Source organism: Hippocampus comes, unplaced genomic scaffold (assembly GCF_001891065.2).
Source record: "Hippocampus comes isolate QL1 unplaced genomic scaffold, H_comes_QL1_v1.1 scaffold159, whole genome shotgun sequence".
Classification (NCBI taxonomy): Eukaryota; Metazoa; Chordata; class Actinopteri; order Syngnathiformes; family Syngnathidae; genus Hippocampus; species Hippocampus comes.
In genome coordinates, this window is record NW_017805742.1 from 1,318,385 (window position 1) to 1,337,575 (window position 19,191).

The 19,191-nt window shown below is 40.9% G+C and overlaps 1 protein-coding gene across 3 annotated transcripts in view; it reads right to left on the bottom strand.

Annotated features, from left to right (window-relative positions):
- The window catches only part of LOC109524101 (guanine nucleotide binding protein (G protein), alpha activating activity polypeptide, olfactory type), a 42,214-nt gene that overhangs the window by 4,424 nt on the left and 18,599 nt on the right, over nt 1-19,191 (bottom strand). For all 3 annotated transcript variants that reach the window (XM_019883709.1, XM_019883710.1, XM_019883711.1), the window contains exon 5: nt 16,883-16,980. In XM_019883709.1, coding sequence (XP_019739268.1) covers nt 16,883-16,980 — 98 coding nt within the window. The remainder of the gene's footprint in view (nt 1-16,882; nt 16,981-19,191) is intronic.

A 19,191-nucleotide genomic window follows, 5' to 3' on the forward strand; every position in this document is an offset into this window, starting at 1 on the left:
AATGTATTCAACAAGCATACCATACAAGTTTATGTAAATATCAAGCAATTTAACTTCAAAACGAGACTTTATTGATCGATTGCTTTCACAACAGCTGCACCTGCAACAAAGCGCTTAGCGTTTATGTCTTCAAAAACATGACCGCTTTTTGTTAACGCCGAGGATAATATAGACCTGAAAAAAATATATATATATAGTCATCATCAGAAACAAAATAGGCTTGTGCCTAAGGTCCACATTTGCGTAAACTTTTAAAACAATTGTACATTGTCCATGAGTCGGCCATACGAGTTGTCGGAAACATGGAGAAAGCTTAAAAATAATTTGCTCTCAATGAAAGTTTTGGAAACATCAAAGACAACGTGGCACAAGTCAAATGAGCAGCATTTATGGCATCTTTGCAGTCAATACCGTCCACTTATTGTTAAAATCAAACTACCAAGTCCTCTCAGCCCCGTTTTTTTTCTCCCAGTCATGCATTTTAGCTCCAAGCCGTGATAGCTGACAGAGGGGAGGGTGTGCAGAGGTGGGTTGTGTCCACAAGGGGGCAGGTCTGCTCAGCCAGAGCTATTTTTGGTCTCAACTTCCCCACTAGCTGGAGAGATTACATAAGGCAGAGTGTGTGTGTGTGTGTGTGTGTGTGTGTGTGTGTGTGTGTGTGTGTGTGTGTGAGAGATAGCATCGGATGTAGCATCAACATCCTAGCTCAGGACACAAGGCAGGACCCAACCCGGTTTGGTGACCACCAGGCAAGACTCAGACAATACAATTACAGTTCGGAACATTCAACTCTCATTATAATATTAGAACGATTATAAACAGAGCAGCAACACAAAGCAGCGATATCAGTGGACACTTAATTCGCCAGCACAAGAGCTACATCATTGAGAGTTACAGTACTTATTGCATATTTACATATATATGACTTTTTAAAAATATTTTTGCTTGCTCACTTCATCATCCTACAGAAACCTCCAAATTATGATTAAAAAAAATCCATTATATATATGCAAATATGTGTGTGTACACAAATTGCTATCGTTTATTTTAGTTCTTTTTTTTGTTTGTTTTTTTAAGAATACATCCAATTTATAAATCTGTTTTCCACCGATTAAATTTACACTGAACAAAACTATAGATGTAACATTTTCGTTTTTGCTACCAATTTCCATGAGCTAAACTCCAGACTTTTCCGGTGTAAACAAAAGGTCTATTTTTATCCAATATTGATCACAAGTCTGTCTCAAGCTGTGGTAGGAGCACTTTTCGTGCGTCGACATAATCTATGAATTAGCGTATGTCATATTTTATAATTGATATAGTATTGTTGTAGTGTGTTCTACACTTACATTTTTTCCCTTTAAAGAACACTTATGGAGTTCATCGTTACTGAGTTGGAGTCTCGCGAGATTTATAAACGCCACGCGTGATCATGGATGGAAGTTTTGATCGAGTCGATCCGCTCGGGACCGTTTCCTGTGGTATGTTCCTGTATTATTGTGGTTGGCGCACTGAGGCATCAGCATGGGAGTATTTTAGTCCGCCTTTTCCCTGCACGGTTGAACAATGGTATAATTACCGAGTGCTTTGTGACTGTCATGTGACACCACTGGTGTAGTTAGTATGGCGGAGACATACAGCAACCAGAAAAAGGCAATGAGGGTCAAGGATTCAGATCCAGTCAAAACATTACATTAAACACCTTGGTGGTTTGCAATATATGAATTAACTTTGGGTGTGGAATAACAAGTTGGACGCCAACAAGTGCTGCTATGTTTGTTGTAAAAGGTTCCTCTTTAGAATTAATCATTGACTTTCCAATTATATACAGGATCATATTTGCTTGTCTGTGTTTATAAATGAGACAATTGAATCCCTCGCTGTTTTTTTTCGCTACAGAGAACAGAGTATGAGAGATGGCAAAATACAGACAGGGACATTTGATGCGGTGGGCGCCTCGGGCCCCATGCGGTCCAGGTCACATGTTGCCACCCATCTAGTCCCCCCGCCCCCCAAAAAGGGAGGGGGGGAGGGGGAAGCCTCAGGGTCTTGCGTCTTGGATCACGGTAAAACAAGGCACTTGTACTCAACAAATAAAGTGATCGCCACTAGAAACAAATCCAACCACTGCAACACTCATGTGTTCATTTGATAATTGGCTTGACTTTTTACAAATAGCACAACATCTTTAATTAGCAGCGCGGTCCGCAGGCCCGATCAATAGTTTCCATATTTTGAACTGCCCGGGCTGGCAGCATTATGTACTTTTTAACTCCAGCCTGTATGCGACCCGCTGGTCAGGGCCGCACGCGCCAGCAGCACCATCACACGGACAGGAAGAGAGCTTCCTTTTTGTCGTGTATATCTATTTTAACAGGAACCAATGCTTAAACCCTTAAAACAAATAAAAAAAAAAAAAAAAAAAAAAAAAAAAAATCAGTATCAAAATACAGTATTCGCAAATGTACCCATTCAAGCGTTATAAAAAAAATAGTTTAATTCGAGGTGGAAAAAAGTACTGATAACCATATTTTCACAATGACTTTCATTGTAAGCGTTGATTGTATTGAGACAACAAACATTACTGTCGGCTGTAAACATGTCCCCCCCCCAAAGGTAGTTGTCCGTTCCACCAATCAAGGCAGAAAGAAGGCTTTGGGCATCTTTGGATTCAGTTTTTTGGTTTAAGAACTTCCCTTGCATTTTTGGACTGCTAAAACTAAAAACAAAGCCAACAATACCCTTTGCAACATCAGTTTAAAAAGCTGATCGGCTATTTTGCCCGATGCCAGAAAAAGTCACCAAACCTTCTAGCTTTGTTTCATTTGAAATGAGCGAAACGCTCCAAATTTAAATGATTATTGCACAACATGTCAGTTGACTTTTTGGCAGAGCAGAAATTAATCCGTGTGACTGTGATCCTACTGTGGCGCTTATGGAACTTGTACATTCACATTATCTTTCATGAACCAAGAAGTAGCCAACTCAACTGAGGCTAGCTGCTTCAGGCGACATCATTCAGACTTTTTTCTGCTGTTGATTTCGCTGCACCATTTAGGCCCTCATAGTGTTGATGTACCTTTTAAGTTCACAAACCAGGAAGTATACTGCTTACTAAGTTAAGTGACAAGTCAGATTTTTTTTTTTTGCACCTACTGCAGTGTTGATGTATCTGTAAGTTTATCCATAGAAGCGGAAAGAAGTTGATGGTTGGCTAGGTATCGGCCCTGAAAAATACATATCGGTCTATCGCAAATTGAAATACACCACCGCATGTGCAATATATATGACGACGGACACCACTGTGCCCCCCCACACCCTAAAAGGCAATTCACAGTTAACGAAAAAATAAATAAAACATCGGTGGTGAATCCAAAACTATAGCAAAAGCATAGACGATGAAATGTGAAGTAACTATATAAAAGATATATCAAGCCTAAAAAATTACGTCAATATGCTAGATTAGAGATAAGATAATGTCAACTACGTGAAAGTAATCTACAGTCATCCCAGTGTCTTGTCGGTCAGCCAACAGAAAGATCTCAGGCTATCCATCCAAACAGGAACAAGAACGCCGTACGGACGAGATGGATCGCCGAATGAGACCAATCAATCAGCGGCTCTGTGGACCCGTCCTAAATATAGGAACAGCAGAACGGAGACACTCCTGAAAGTCAAACCAAATCTGGTGTAAACAAAAAGTGGCTGTTCTATGTCAAGGCGGCCGTGTTTCGGCCTTTCTCGTGGCCATGCTGAGAGGTAGTACATGCTAGTAGCATGTCGCTGCTCAATGTCCATCTTAAAATGGAGGCAAACAGAATTGTGTAGAACAAAACAAAACATAAATATATAAATATTGTAACTAAAATAAAATCAATGCGCCCCCTTTCGACCATGGATGTAGCGGAAACAGAAAAGTATGTAAAAATAGCGCCGCCAGAACCATCGGGTGAGAGTTTTGATACAGCTCCGATAGTCCGTTTTGTTTGGATGTTGAGTGGCGACCTGTCGACACTGAGATTTTTCTCTCTCTGCCAGAAATCGAAAGTTGGGAACAAGCAGTGACTAACACCTTAGCTGGTATAGCCGCTAATGGACTTGGAAGGCTTATGCTAAAACCAACCCGAACAACACTCTCTGTAACTAACACGAGTTTCGACGGCTGATCGCCCAGTTTGCGCAGTGAAGGAAAAACGTGGAAATCATGCCAAAAATGTAGCCATTTGCAATGTGACCCATCAGTTGAATTTCCGGCACTTCAGAAGTGAATCAAATCATTGTCCACGATCTCTTGTTGAAACTTTGAGATGTGAGAAATTCCGATTTTCACGCAATCAGCCAGTTCAATTTTTGGCATGCCAGAATATAATCTGATTGGTGAGTGTCCAGTTGTTGAATAAGACACAAGAGACACAACGAATGTCTAAAATACATGCAGTGCATCTCTTGTTGTGGTTCTGTCTAAGTGTGAGGATTCTCAGGAGTGGGTGCTATTGCGCCTGGTGGCCTGCGGGAGGCATAGTTACTGTCACGCCGCCAAAGCAGCACCAGCACACTGAGGCTGCCTGCTTTCAGCAGCTGGGTTCCCATGGCAACCCCAGTCGGTCCATACCACTCACCTTTCTCTATCTTCTCGCCGGGCCGCTTCGATTGCATCCTGCCGTTCGCAGGTCGGAACTGAGCAGGACCGATCATTTTAAATCACCAACTACCGGTAAGTCAGATATGAACTATACGGTGCTAAACAACCGTTATGCTTGGTACAGGAAAAATGTTCAAGGGTCAGTGTGACTTATGCTGATTTATGGTGGAGGCACGTCAGCAATTGGTAGCATTCTTTTTGGGTGCAAAATGACACTTAAAAATGGGTCAAATTGACCCACAATATTCAAGGAGGGGTAATTAAATGTCACGTTAAGAGCAGACTGGATAATGGGTAATATCTCCACAAAGTCGTCAAAGATTTTTGAGAATAATTTCAAGCAATATGCATGGTATAGAACATTGTATGTCAAGCGAAACTGAATATAAGGAAGATGTGGTAATCCTCCACGTGAGAGACTGTTTATAAGCACAGGCATGTGCCACTGTTTTGGTTAGCAAAAGTGTTCAAAGAGGCTCAGCGGCGGCACTGCGACGTTTTGCAGTGTGTCCGAAGGATTTTTATCATCAAAATTAAACTATGGCTGGGACGCATCTAACCATTTTATAACAGGGTTTCCCCAAACTGATAAATATTTATTTTTGCAGCAAATCTTTTGTGTTCATTTATGTTTGATTTATTTTCGTGTATCATGAAGGCACAATATATTTTCCCCAATTCAGGTCTATTTTTTTTACCTATTTTAAAGTTTAAAACTAAAAAAATAACTAGAAAAATATATATGTTTCACTGGAGTTGTCTTTTGCCGCGTGGAAGAGGGACGCAGGTGGGCGCGTACGTCGCAGCGGCCCCGTGCCGACAGACTGGGACAGCCGACGTGTCACTCGCGATAAATTCAACACGCGAGGGGTTATGCAAGTTGAGAGCTGAAGCGAGGGGGATAATTGATAAGGATGTTGCCTGTCATGGAGCAGTTAACAAGGGTCCCGTGAGACAGGCCCGGCCCACGGTAACACCCGCTGTTACAAGTAGCTGTGTTGATGAAAATATACATCACACAAACAGGAGATTAGCTCATAAATGCTTACAAAATATTTCATTTCATTAGAATAGGTCACAAATGATTAAAAGTAGCTTCCTGTTAATCCCAGCTGATCATGTGGACAAGGCAAAGAGGTGATTTGATGTGCGAGTGATTAACGGGATAACGGCGGTGGAATAATGAAGTGACACCGCAACAATTTAACTGGATCGAGCGCAGCTTAACTGGATGTGGAATACAACAATTAACATGCACACTGCACGGTTGGTTGACTCGACGGCCCACACTTTGTTAATGTCGTTCCACTCAAGTCGTGTAGGTGTCACAAGTGTGCGTTTCCAACGGCCGACTGTCAAAACTCGACTAGAAGATCACATTTCAGCTGCCTGTGCACTCAGATCGCTAATGCTAACAACAAAGCTAGCCCTTTGGGTATGAGTTCAGATGGCTGAATTTCCAATGCACCAGAAATTCACCCGAGCGTCGTGGAAATTGTACAATCACCATGTGACCAACCGCGACAACACTTCTCCGAAATCCAACTTGACGAGCGTTAATACATAACTGAAACTTAAGTGTTCACATTTGTGAGTAGCCCCCACCCTCCCGCACACTCAGCTCAAGCTGTCTATGCAAACAACCCCAGAGACTGAGAAGATATAAAAGCTTTCCATAAATAGCCCGTTGTGACCTGCTCGGACCACATTCTGCAGGAGGTTAAAGTTGAGTTGACTAAAGGAGTCTGAACGGAAAGTGCGACCTTTTTACTCTGTTTAATTTATTTTATTTTTTGCACTCGCCCGGGTGTGGCCTGCTGGACGATGCTAACAGCAAGCACAATAACATATCAATGGGTGGTAGGCAGTATGGTGATATGCTTAATTCCTCGAAATCGGTGTTTATCATTCTTCTTTCGACAAATAAATCGCCATAAACATGACCAAAGTAGACTATTTGGCAAGTGTAGGCTGGTGTTGGCTAGTGATAATCTATTTATTGGTACAATTTGCAACACGGTATAATGTTCCATTTGCGCTAGGTTATAAGTTTTACAGCAAATGACATCTTTTAAAAACAGTAAATTTGGATGTGTGGAGTTGAAAACCCCCTTGGAATTCAATTGTTCAACCTGTCACCCTATGTCACTGGAATAGATAGATGAAAAAAGATATATTTCTGAGTAGGGCTGCAACTAGTGATTATTTTAATAATCGAATCATCTGGTGATTTTTTTTTTTTTTTAATCGATGAATCAACTCCCACCCAACAACCATCCCTTTTACTGAAAAACACGATTTTATTTCAAATCGGATATTTCTCGCGGCACCGCCCATAATCTCTCGTGGCATGCGTGTGTGCACGCACTCTCCCAGACAGATGGGGAACACTAAATTAAGTCTCCTGCTGAAAATGTGTTTTATAGGTCTAACCATGACACATCAAAAGTCATTGCCACCCCGCCCCAAATTAAAATAAATAAATAAATAAATAAATAAATAATATGCGCCCCGGACACCAGTGTCAAAGGGCATGTCTATCATGACAAACACTTGGGTGGTCTACCATAACACGACGCTCAAAAGAAGTGTCAAGAACCCAACGTTCAGCTTGAAGCAGCCCATACTGGATGAATTCAAACTCCGACAAGGGAATTTGTCCAAATGAGTCCCATATGAAGTCTGAAGAAGCTTTCGTATGCTGCGGTCAGACTGAATGTGAGTCGAGTGTTTCTGGCAGCGCGTTTCCATATATAGTCAATGCAGTTTGCGCAGTCAAGACACATGTGTGCTGGGCAAACTTAAAACTATACAATAACCCCTGCATATTTGCAGTTCGCCACCTGCGGATCCACATATTCATGGTTATTTTTCTTCCTTTCTTTTTATAATAAATTTTATTCACATTTTGGGTTTTTCTTCTTCATGATTCAACTCCAAGCAAGTGCCAAATTCAAACTTTATGTCTAATCCACATCATTTAAAGCCAGGAAATATAGTCCTGATCCCTATCCCCAAAACTCCTTTATGATGTAACCTAGAAAGTTCGAAAAATAACGAGCCATCCAAACGAGTTTTAAATTATGTTTATAGAATCAGTGATCATTATTTTTATTGTAGATTATTATTTGGGCTGGGAAAAAAAGATTTGTCTAACTAGGCTAAGTCGACCACAAAAATTGACCGACAATAGTACCTGCCTCATAACCGACGTCAGTGCGATTAAAACAGAATAATCGAAAGGATAATCAATTCTAAAAATATATTTTCATGGCAGTTATTAATTAATAATGAATGACAATTTTTATGTGAAGACACATTATAATGATTTCTCACAAAAATGAGGAAAACTGTAAATTCCAATACTGCATGCAACACTATTTCTATAAATTGATCCCGTTGTTTGTATTTTAAAAGAATCAATAATACAACATTTTTAGAAAAGCATCATGCCCCATCATGGGTGAGCAATATTTAATAGGCCCGTGGGCCACTCATGTGATCCTTGGGGGCTACATTGGTGACCCCTGTTCTGGCATTTTCTAGCCATTCTTTGATGATCATCTTCAAAATGGGGAGTGAGGGCAATTTTTTTTTGGGGGGGGGGGGGGTGTTTTTTTTTGGGGGGGGGGGGGATTTTTGCAACTGAGAGTATGTTCCAACAGGATGATATTCCTACACTTGCGATGTGTTTACTATCATAAAATGCGGAGTTGAGCAGGTATGGTTGAGGGCATACGCACACCATCAAACATCAAACTCACACAGAAGCGTTTTGTGTCTCACCTTCTGCTACTGACCTTCCCTTTGTTTACAGCGCATTGCCGGGATACTCCCTTTGATTCGGCTGCGCACACGTGACCCGCTGCCAGTTTCTGCTCTGCAGTACTGCTGCTGCTGCTAAAAATAGCCTCCGCTTGCCCTGGCTCCACTGCTAGTTTACATAAGCTCTAAAGGGGAGGAGGGAAGGAGTGGGGGGGCAGTGGTGAAAGGGGAGGGGATCTCTCCGAGCAGCGCCACTGCTGCTGTCCTCCAGCGGTCTGTGCTGTAACTCCCGGTCAAAAGCACCGTGTGTTTGTGTGTGTGTGTGTGTGTGTGTGTGTGTGTGTGTGTGTGTGTGTGTGTGTGTGTGTGTGTGTGTAGTCGGCACACACCGCCAAAAAGCGCCATTCACCACATGCCTCACTCCCTCCTCTCTGTCCTTTAAAATGGAAGCACATTTAACCCCAAAATAAAGTTCTATTTATAGCTCGGCTCTCTTTGGCTTTAACATAAATGTTTTTCAACCCCACAACAGCTCGTGTTCACGATGAGGTGGAGGAAACCGGCAAGGGATGGAAAAAAGGTCACGGCGATGTCACAGGAAAAGTGACAGTCAATCTTCTTTGCGGATTTTTTTGTTTTGTTTCATAGTTTTCATTTAATATCTGTGATAGTTACTACACAGTAAAGCTACGTAATATAGAAAATGGATGAATGAACAGATTTTGGGGGTGGGGAATTTATTTTCAAAGGTTTTGACATTTCTGTCAAATAATCCTGCATTTCTTTACTAATAATTTCATGTTTTTATCTATCCATGCATTCATCCATTATGCGAATCGCTTATGCTCACGAGGGTTGCGTTTCTATTATTTTCATATTTTTCAAATATTTTTACATGGATTTCTCCTTTTACAGAATAGTAGTTTGGTTGAAATTTTTTTATCATTTGGGTATGTCATTTTTTCCATATGACTTATGTATTATTTTCATATTTTTCTAATATTTATGTATTTTTAATTGCACTGTTTTGTTTTTTCCGAACATTTTTCAAAATTTATTTTCAAATGAGGAGATTCTGTCTTATGTGTTTGTATTTTTTCCTAATGTTGAAGTATTTATTTTCTAATTTCTGTGTGTGTGTGTGTGTGTGTGTGTGTGTGTGTGTGTGTGTGTGTGCGCTAGGGTCTCATATTTTAGTATGTTTTTAATACTTATCTATATCTTTTGTAGAAATTCCATATTTTTTGTAAATGTTTTTAATTTTTTTTTAGAGTTTTGCATTTTTGTCAAGTACTTTGCATTGCAATTTTGTAATATTTTGTCTTGTATCATCATAGTCTGTAATCTTTTTTTTGTCATGATATTGTTCGCATTCTTGGTGTATTTTAGTTTTGTATTTCTTTTGTAATATTTGTGTATTTTTATGCAATACCAAAAAAAAAAAATCCCAATATTTTTGTTCATTAGGTTTAGTTAAAATACGAGAATAGTTTCCTCGATTCAATCTTTGCGGATGACCATACCCAAAATTTTTTAGCAGTGGTCATTTGTATTGATACTATGACAGTAATTTAAAATATGACTTTAGCATTTATGATATTAGGCGAGCGATTTTCTTCCAATGGTTTCTGAGGCTTGTTCAATATTTGTGATTTTTTTTTCCTCTGATTTCTTTTTTTGTTCTTAACTGCGTGTGCACAACGATAAGGACTACAACTAGATGACTACTAAAACAATGGAATGAATGCCAAGTCACATAACTAAAACTAGCATGGGATGACGAACAAGTCACGTAAACGTGACCAAGCAAATCGAGATGGACACGTTGCCATGACGACCTGTGAGATACACACAGCGGCTAATCTTGTGACATGTTGCGTGGCCCGAGGCTTTCGATGCTTCAAAGCAAGACACACCCATAAAGTACGGCGAGAGACATGATACACGTGGAACTGTTTCAGTGTTTGCACAAGTTGGAATTTGAACTTTTTTTTTTGTTTGCACTTTCTTTCTTCTTCTTTCTGTGCGTGGTCTTTCGCAAGCGTAATGTGATTACAATAATGACAATGACAACATTAAAACTACATTAAAAGGGAAATTGTTGATTAGGCAAAAATAAAAGATTTTTTTAAAACAGAAATTTATATTACGAGATTCCTTGTAGGATGAATAAAGTATGTAATACGGATGTGCATTAGAAACTGACATTTGTTGGGGAATCCAGTGCGATGGGAGTCAATTTTACCTTTAATCCTGGGATCATTTTTGTTCTTTTCATTCAACATGTTGAATAACTTCCTAAAGTTTTTTTTGTACATTTTGTCAAGTATTTGTGTGTTTCATCTAATATATTCCCGCGTATTTGTGTATTATTTTATTCACATTTTTCATTGTTTGCAAAATATTAATTATTTCCCAATGCTTTTGTAGTTTCTCAACTCATTTTCATATTTTGTTTTTTTCCTAATATTCCGACACGAACATTTGTGTAAACCTCGCTAATATTTGTGTACTTTTCATTGAATATGCGTGTATTTTTGTTGAATATTTACCAGTAGTATTTTTTCCAGTTTTTTTTAAACCCTCTAACCCAGTGGTTCTTAACCTTGTTACAGGTACCGAACCCAACCAGTTCATATGCACATTCACCGAACCCTTCATGAGTGAAAAACAAATATATGACTTTTTACAAATTCAATACATTAAAAAAACATTTATGAAAACAGAAAAAAGTAAATAAAATTTCAATACATTTGTTGTTTTAAATTTTACGACGTACTATCACGACGTTGACTACTGAGCAAACTCAATTTCCCGCAGCACTGATTGGACAAGCAATGTAAGGTGATCATCTGCAGCCAGCGATGGCCAAGCAGGCGTGTCAAAACGAATCGACATGTTGAGTTGGGTATGTCTTAACCTCCACGGCAGAGGCTCTGTTGAACCCCTGAGACCGGTTCACCGAACCCTGAGGGTTCGATCCGACCCAGGTTAAGAACCACTGCTCTAACCCTTACGATTTGACTAACCCTAAACAATCCCACTAGCCATTCCCTCTAAAATAGCAGTCATTTAGCTCCCTATAATCTTGATGGGAAATGTTCACAGGGTTTCCTTTCAAATCAGGCTAGAATATTCTGAAGAGATTCCACCAAGCGGCATTATGCAATGTCCTGCAAACACGATGGGAGAGACGAGTCGGCCAGAGAGCGCAAATGAGCGGAGGGGAGTGGGAGTCCCGCGGGGAGATGTAACAACCTTAAGGACAGTGGTTTGTGAAGATGGGAGTATCACTGAGCTTCCAGCAGATCACGTTGTGGAGTTGGTATTAACACACGTACACACACACACGCACGCACACGCACACAAATAATGCGCCTTTGATACAGCATCAGTCAGCTGACAACAGTGTCATCTGATTCCGGCTAAGGACATTTGGAAATCATCTTGATTATTAGAGATCTTTCAAAAACAGTTCACATTTTAGGATGTGTGTCGACACATTTACGACTTAAGATCTTTCAATCTACTATCTAAGTGAGGAGGGTGTGAGCCAAAGGCAGCACAGAAAAGGCGGGGCCTTTTGCAGAATGTGACTCAAAGCAACACATGTCCGGAGCAGGCGCTAAAGTGTAACTAATCAAAAGATTTTGCCGCGATTGACAGTTTCTAGTTGCGGATGAGACAGAAATAGATGAGCATGTTTGCCTCGAGGGATACTTTATTTTTAATGTTTATTTATTTTTTTTAAAGTTTTTTTTTTATTGAGAGTTTAAGAGAAGGAGCCGTGACAACGCAGTTTGTGATACTCAACAGTCGAAATTAGTCAACATTTTTGTATTCCCCCCAATAGAATTGTATTTATTTTTTTGCACTGTTTGTTTTTACTCCCCTAATAGTTGTGTATTCATCTTTGTTCATAGTTTCTAGTACTAGTTATTTTTCATCTAGTTTGTATTACTTTCCAATCCACAGTGGACCCCGAATATTTGCGGAAGACAGGGGGGCCAGCCAGCCAATAGCAAAAATCTGCGTTTAATTGCCGCCTACTGAAATACTGAAATCTTTGTGTTGAATCAAAATAAGACATTTGCAAACATCTGCATTTGTTTCATGTTATAGACCAAACCAGTAACTGAATCAAAATCAAATCACGTTTGTGCATTTTCTGAACTTTCAATTTGAAATAATGTCCTATTTTTCAATAACGGGATGGAAAATATTTATCGACCCGATCATTGACTAGTTGAAACAAATAAACTTTTTTTAAACAATATATTTGCATTAAAAATGTTGGTATTTTTCATTTAATATTTGTTTTTTCTAATAGTTGATTTTTTTTTTGCACTTTTCTGAAAATGAACTGAATGATCACATTATTTTGCAGGAATTTCCTTGAAATCATCAATTTTGACATTCACAAACGGCCTCTAAAAACTCAACCTTTGCTAAAACATATATGTTGTAAAAAGCGTTAAACTAAAGCAACTTTAGCTGTCGGGGGGTGGGGGGGGGCAGCGTATATAAATACATCGCTCTCTCGGGCTCTTCTGTGAAGAGAAGAGGCTCCTGATTGAGACTGTTTGCAAAGCTCTGTTTCGCTGGACCCTCCAGGGGCCGGGGCCTGGCTGACAATGGCGGCCATTCTTAGCATTTTACTGCCCCAGATGACTGTATCAGTGCCCCCACCCCCTTCCACACACCCGGGGGCTGGTGGCGGGGTCCCGTGACCGGCACGAAGAGAACCAGCCGCAGCCTGGTCCAAGACAACCAGAACACGGCCTGACTTCCTGTGACGCTGCCGCAGACGCGTTTGTCTGTCCTGGACTCTCCTGGACCAAACTTTAAAAGCATGTTTCAGAATGATAACCTCCAAACACCGATCTGCGGATTTGGTACTAAGCCACACAATTAGTTTGTCTTCGTTTTTTCTGAAGCGGAGCATATACGCGATCCCTACCTGGAATGACTTAAACTCTTATCTCAAGGCACCACTGAATGTGCGCCGTGAATTTCAAAGCTATCATGATATCAATAATAGAGTCCGATGGTCCTGGACCTGAAAAGTAGTTGACAAGTGCCAGAAGTTTTTCGCACATGCAAAGTACTTGTCAGAAACAGCACTTATATAACTAACAACTAATTGATATCTGCGCTCAGCTCCCATTTCCTGATTCTCAACCAATCAGCATCCATGAAATTTAGAAAATTGTGACATCGAAGGTTTCGGCCTGACACCAGCAAATAGTTTCCCACTGCGAATCTCTCTTAACTTTTCTATTCTTGATTTTCTTTTTTACCCGCCACAGAGAGAGATGGGGAAGTTAGCTACCAAGCTATAATCTGATACAGAGCATCTCTATTGTTGAATTTAATGTGTTCTGTACATGGTCCTCGCCAAATAAACGAAGAAACTAAACAAATAAAAAAGTATGACTGCATCAAAGCAGTCTGGCATGACACTGTTGGTATTATTTCACTGTTAATATTCCTTGTGATCACTTTCTGTGCCTTTGACTCATCCAAAGCTCGCTGCAATGGAACCAGTTCGGCAGCATCCGAAAATAACTGGCAATCAATCAACTGGCAGACACATATCTGTGCTGTTAAAACATATAAATGTGCAACGCACAGGGCCCATCGATTGATTCCAAAAGCGTCGATAGGAACAGCCTCTTTGGCTCGGGCTTATTTCCTGTCCAGAGTCTGGTTCTGGTTCCAGCTTGAGGCCTTCTGGAAAAAATTTGCATGCGGAAGTTTTAAGATTTTGTTTGTTTGTGTGTGTGCGCGTGTGTGTGTGTGTGTGGGGGGGGGCTGCGATGAAACAGAAACTTAATTCAGCTACCATCTAAGATTAATATTCAAGCTTTCCTATTTATACACACATGCACTGACTCAATAGAGATGCTATTCGGCTACATATAAACTAATAGACTCAATTTAACATGCCGTGTTTTCCGATGGATGCCACAAACTCTTTCTTCTACATTAATACATCATTTTCGACTAAAGCATACTTTTGACACTCCTTTTTTCGGGATCTTGCCTCATGCAAATGAGCTTCTGCTCACCCCACCATTTTGCAAAGGAGACACCTTTTTTCAGCGTTGTAACAGAACGCTGAATTACGGAATTACGGCATCTTAAATCATCGTCTCTGCTTGTATGAGAACTTTTTTTTTTTTTACATTGTATGATATTTTTGTGTTATTCATTGATCATCCTCTCTCTTAATGGCGATTGCTTATAGAAAATCCTGCGGATTTCTGACCGAATTTTAGCTCGTCCGGACGAAGAATTCTTAAAATGTGTAGGAAACAGGCAAAAGGGAGTCAGCACGATACTAATCCCCGCATGACGGTGATTAATGAGCGATTGTATACATAACGTGATTTTTGAACACTTCCTAATGTTTATATCATGAAAATGATTTTTGGGGAAGACGTTTGACCAACTGAACCATTACTACCTCATAACTCATGAGTTCGAATTCATTTAACGATGACAGTCACATATCTCCCCTTGAAAATGCCGATTATCGTAAAAAGAAAGAATATTCCATCTCCTTTTAAATTCCAGGGGAAATGCAGTTTTGTAATTTCTCTTGGAACAGGGACAAGGTTTTTTTTTTCCAGGAAGATTACGTTGGTTGAGGCCTGTGAGCACATAGAAAGGCTGAAAGCACAGAAAGAGGAACCGTGTGCTTTTAAGGCGGAGCTTGGTGAGGCCATGTGAACGCCACCTGACCGACCCATCCTCTCATTCCTGCTCTCAGGCCAGGACTTGACCAACAGTCAAATTTATGTTCAAAGAGTCTGGTGTGTTTGAGAAGAAGGATGATCACAATAATAAGAATAAGAAGAAGAAGAAGAAGATAAAGAAAAAGAACAAAAGCCTCCTGAGACCTAGGCTGGATTTACATGACATGCTTTGAGTGACACAATTCAGAGTTTCCGCACAATTTGAATGTGGGTCACAGCAGCGTCAAGAGAAAAAAAAATGCTACAATATACAATTTAAATCACAGGAACCCTTAAATTGATCAGCGGACATCAACCTTCATTCAAATCAATGACGGGTGAAGAACTAGTCCAGGACCGCTAACACGATGAAATGTTTAACATTCTTATTGTACACTTGATGGTGACACTGGTGTAGTTGCTCACATTCATTTTTGACATGGGAACATGTACTTTAAATGCCAACACGATGAGACTGGAAAACACATGTTGAAAAAGAGGCATTAAATCCAAATTGGACACTAAGACCTCCATCATAAATCCACTAAAAGTAAGTCACTGATTAAGTGTGCCTTTGACCAAACCCTACCAGATAAAAGCAGCCAACCTTTGGGATAGGGAGGGGACACAATTGGCGTGTGCATGTCCTCATGCTCACCGACAAGTCAATCCAGACGACAAGGAGAAGGCTTCTTTTGACAGTCACGCGAGGGCACTACAACAACCACCCAAACATCAGCAGCGGCCTTGCCACACACCTCACTTATTATCAGCATTTCCAAACAGCGTCAGGGATTGTACAACTGTTTGAAGGAGGAAAAAAAAAAACAGTCTGTGCAGGTGCTGGGCCCTTCAAAAAAATTAAGGAAAAAAAAAAAAAAAAAACATCATGACCCACATACGATATGCTTTTGTCCCACTGGGATTTAGCAATTCATAGTAGATAATTGTTCAATGGATTTTATTACACACTGTAAAAGTCATTGCCTGCGACAAAGTCAAAGATACTTTGACTGCTCACATTGCACGTCCGGCCTCCTGTTCCAATTAAGGTACCGCTAGTGTGCATTTTAAACCAACTGTCAAAAATACGATGACAGTTTGCAAGCAAGCTTCACAAACACTTTGAACTAACTCGAGAACTAACTTACTAGGACACTGTTCCTCTCCAGCCCATTTACAGAGTGCCTACTGACATACCTTTCCTCACCTGCTGAAACTTGTGGGTCACTGCCCACTTGGCCTCCAATGCAAGTGGACTGTCATTACTACAAAATGAAAATTGCTTCCTGGAACTGCACAGACACTGAACGGCTAGAACCGCCCATGACCAAATTATTTCACGGTCTTGATATTGTAAGGCAGACGACATTGCAATGTATTAGGTTTTGCCGGTGTATCATATGAGGTATCTGATGAGGGGTATTTACAGTAAATGGGGGATGGGTGTCTTTATATTATGTAGGCCAGCTCAGACTTTGCAAATATCACACACAGATGCATGCACACAAACACACACTAACACATAATTTTCCAGAGGACAAACGCTCGACCGCCGCTTGTCTTGCTTGCCCCACCAAGAACAAACACAAGTCTTGTCATATTCATACGTGACGCAGCAACGGCGCACAACGCGGGGCTTTTTCGCCACACAAAGACAACAGACGATGTTCACAGGGCGTTCAAAAAATAGATATTGCAAACGGTGGAACCTAGAAACAAGTATCAAACTCACTATTGTGCGCAGTCGATCAGTTGGTACTCGTTGGACCTCTCGAAGCACGCCTTTACCCCTTCATCGTCCCACAGCTTCTTTGCGTGGTCAAAGAACTCCTGAGGTGGGGAAAAAAAAAAAGAAACCGGCGGTGAGTGAGGCATGATGGGAAATAGACGGTGTCTTCTGTAACAACATCATTACAGAGGGGTTTAGAGCGACTCTATTAATTAGGTATCAGCTCCATACTGACATAGCTACATAGTGTAGTTCCCAAACAGTGTACACTGGGTGTTTATTGAGTCAACAACAAATCGCGGAAGGCGCATTTTTGGAATAGCATTGTTTGTGGTATATTACAATGTCAAGTGAAAGTAGGGTTGAAAGCAAAATTAAAAGGACAATTGTGGAAAAATCTGCCGAAACATAAACATGGACACAGACAACTCTGTGGAACCAACACAAAAGAATCGCCTTTTCCACAAATGGAACCACAAGACCCAGATTACAGAGGAGGAAGATTTGGTCCAACAAATAAGTAGCAGGGAAAACCTTGGCACATAGACACGGATGCACACAGCATTGTGGAGTGGCCACACATCAGCGTGTATGTGAGCCCACATCACAGCGACGACGCCATTGCTATATAATAAAAGAACTATCTACTTTGACGGAGGCAGACTCGTTGGAACAAATAAGTCGCCAGGGAACATATACTGTGAAACCAGTTGTTCTTTGAGAAACAAGTTTGAATTGGTTCCAAGTTATGTTTCCCCACTGAAATGAATGGAAATGCCATTAATCTGTTCCAGCCAATGGGGAAAAAAAAGTTTGCAATGTGTTTTCATGTATTAGTTAAACACATTTTAATCATGTGCAACTGAAAGTACTTTTTCTTTCAGTATGGTATACCCAGTGTCTGAATCACCGACTCTACATGATATGTCATTTTATCGGGAATACAGTGTAAAAAGTGTCCCCGTGCTTAAAAGCAAAAATGGCCTCAAACATAGAGAGAGCCTTCTTGTTGTAATGACGATGCAGGAAATAACGTTGTCGTCTTTCAGTCAGCATCCTGCTGCAGGACAACAGGGAGCATTATGAGAGGTGCTCCCGCTTATCAATGACTTTGAGACATTTCCCAGGACTCTCTGCTGTGTATGTGCCTTTGCACAAGACGATTGGGCGAGTGCATCGCTCCTCATCCTCCTGCGTACGGCTCTGGGCTCCTCCCCATCGCCCAGAACCACCACATGACCGTGTGCGCTTTCTCGCTGGCTCTGCGCTCGCACTGTGCAAAGAGGCTCAAAGTAGCTCCTGACCGGAGGCTGATAAATTATCACATGCTCTGGGAGACATCCTCTCGGCAGATCCGGTGATTGAGTTCAGCGAGGAAGACAACCAATAACTGTTCACGACACACATATCAGAGAGCAGACCTCTGCCAGGGCAATGAACAAAGTGTAAAAAGCCTGGTTCGAAAATGTCATCAGAGGTGGCTACTGTTTAACTCCAGTCCTGTAGGTGGAGGTAATGTGCATTTTTGCAAAGTGGTGGGCCATCTTAAAAAAAAGAAATCTCAGGCACCATCATCTTCAAATATGCCCAGAAAATATTCACAGGTCAGTTGTAAATTGTTTTCAGTTACCATGAGACTGAATGAGGGAGGGAGGTTGTATATTTACTCGCATGCAGATGAGGGATACATGCTATATTTTTGGAACAATATTACTGAGTTGTACCCAGTTCAGGGTGTACCACACTTACTGCCCGAAGACAACTCGGAAGGGCTGCAGCTCACCCGCGACCCTCATAAGGATAAGTGGATTAAAAAAATGGATGGATGGATAATTGCTTGTCGCGATCTATTTGGTTTTAGTTGATCAGACACTTCCTACTTGGGTGCCAACCACTAGTGATGTTGGCTCATCCAGACTCGCTGCCCACACGCCTTTGTGCTAAAAGAATCTGTTTATCTTATTACAGCAATCCGCAATGGCTGTGTGAGCGCACAATGTCCTGCTTGGTGAGTTCTGTCTGAAAGAGAGAGGCAAATAAATACCAGTCGACCATTCCACCTCGGATGCATCAATTTATCAGAAATGCAATGGTGAAAGGGTCAGCACGCTGTACTAGTGGTTCTCACGTTCGAGAAGTTTGGGATCAAATCGAGGGCTGCGGCCTTCTTGTGTGGACATTGCCCCCCCCCCCCCCGCTTACTTGGGTTTCCTCTGCTTCTCCCACATTTTTAAAAACATGCATGTTGGGTTAATTAAAGACTCAACTTGTCCTTGGGTGTGAATGCGAGTCGTGGTTGTTTGTCTCTGTGT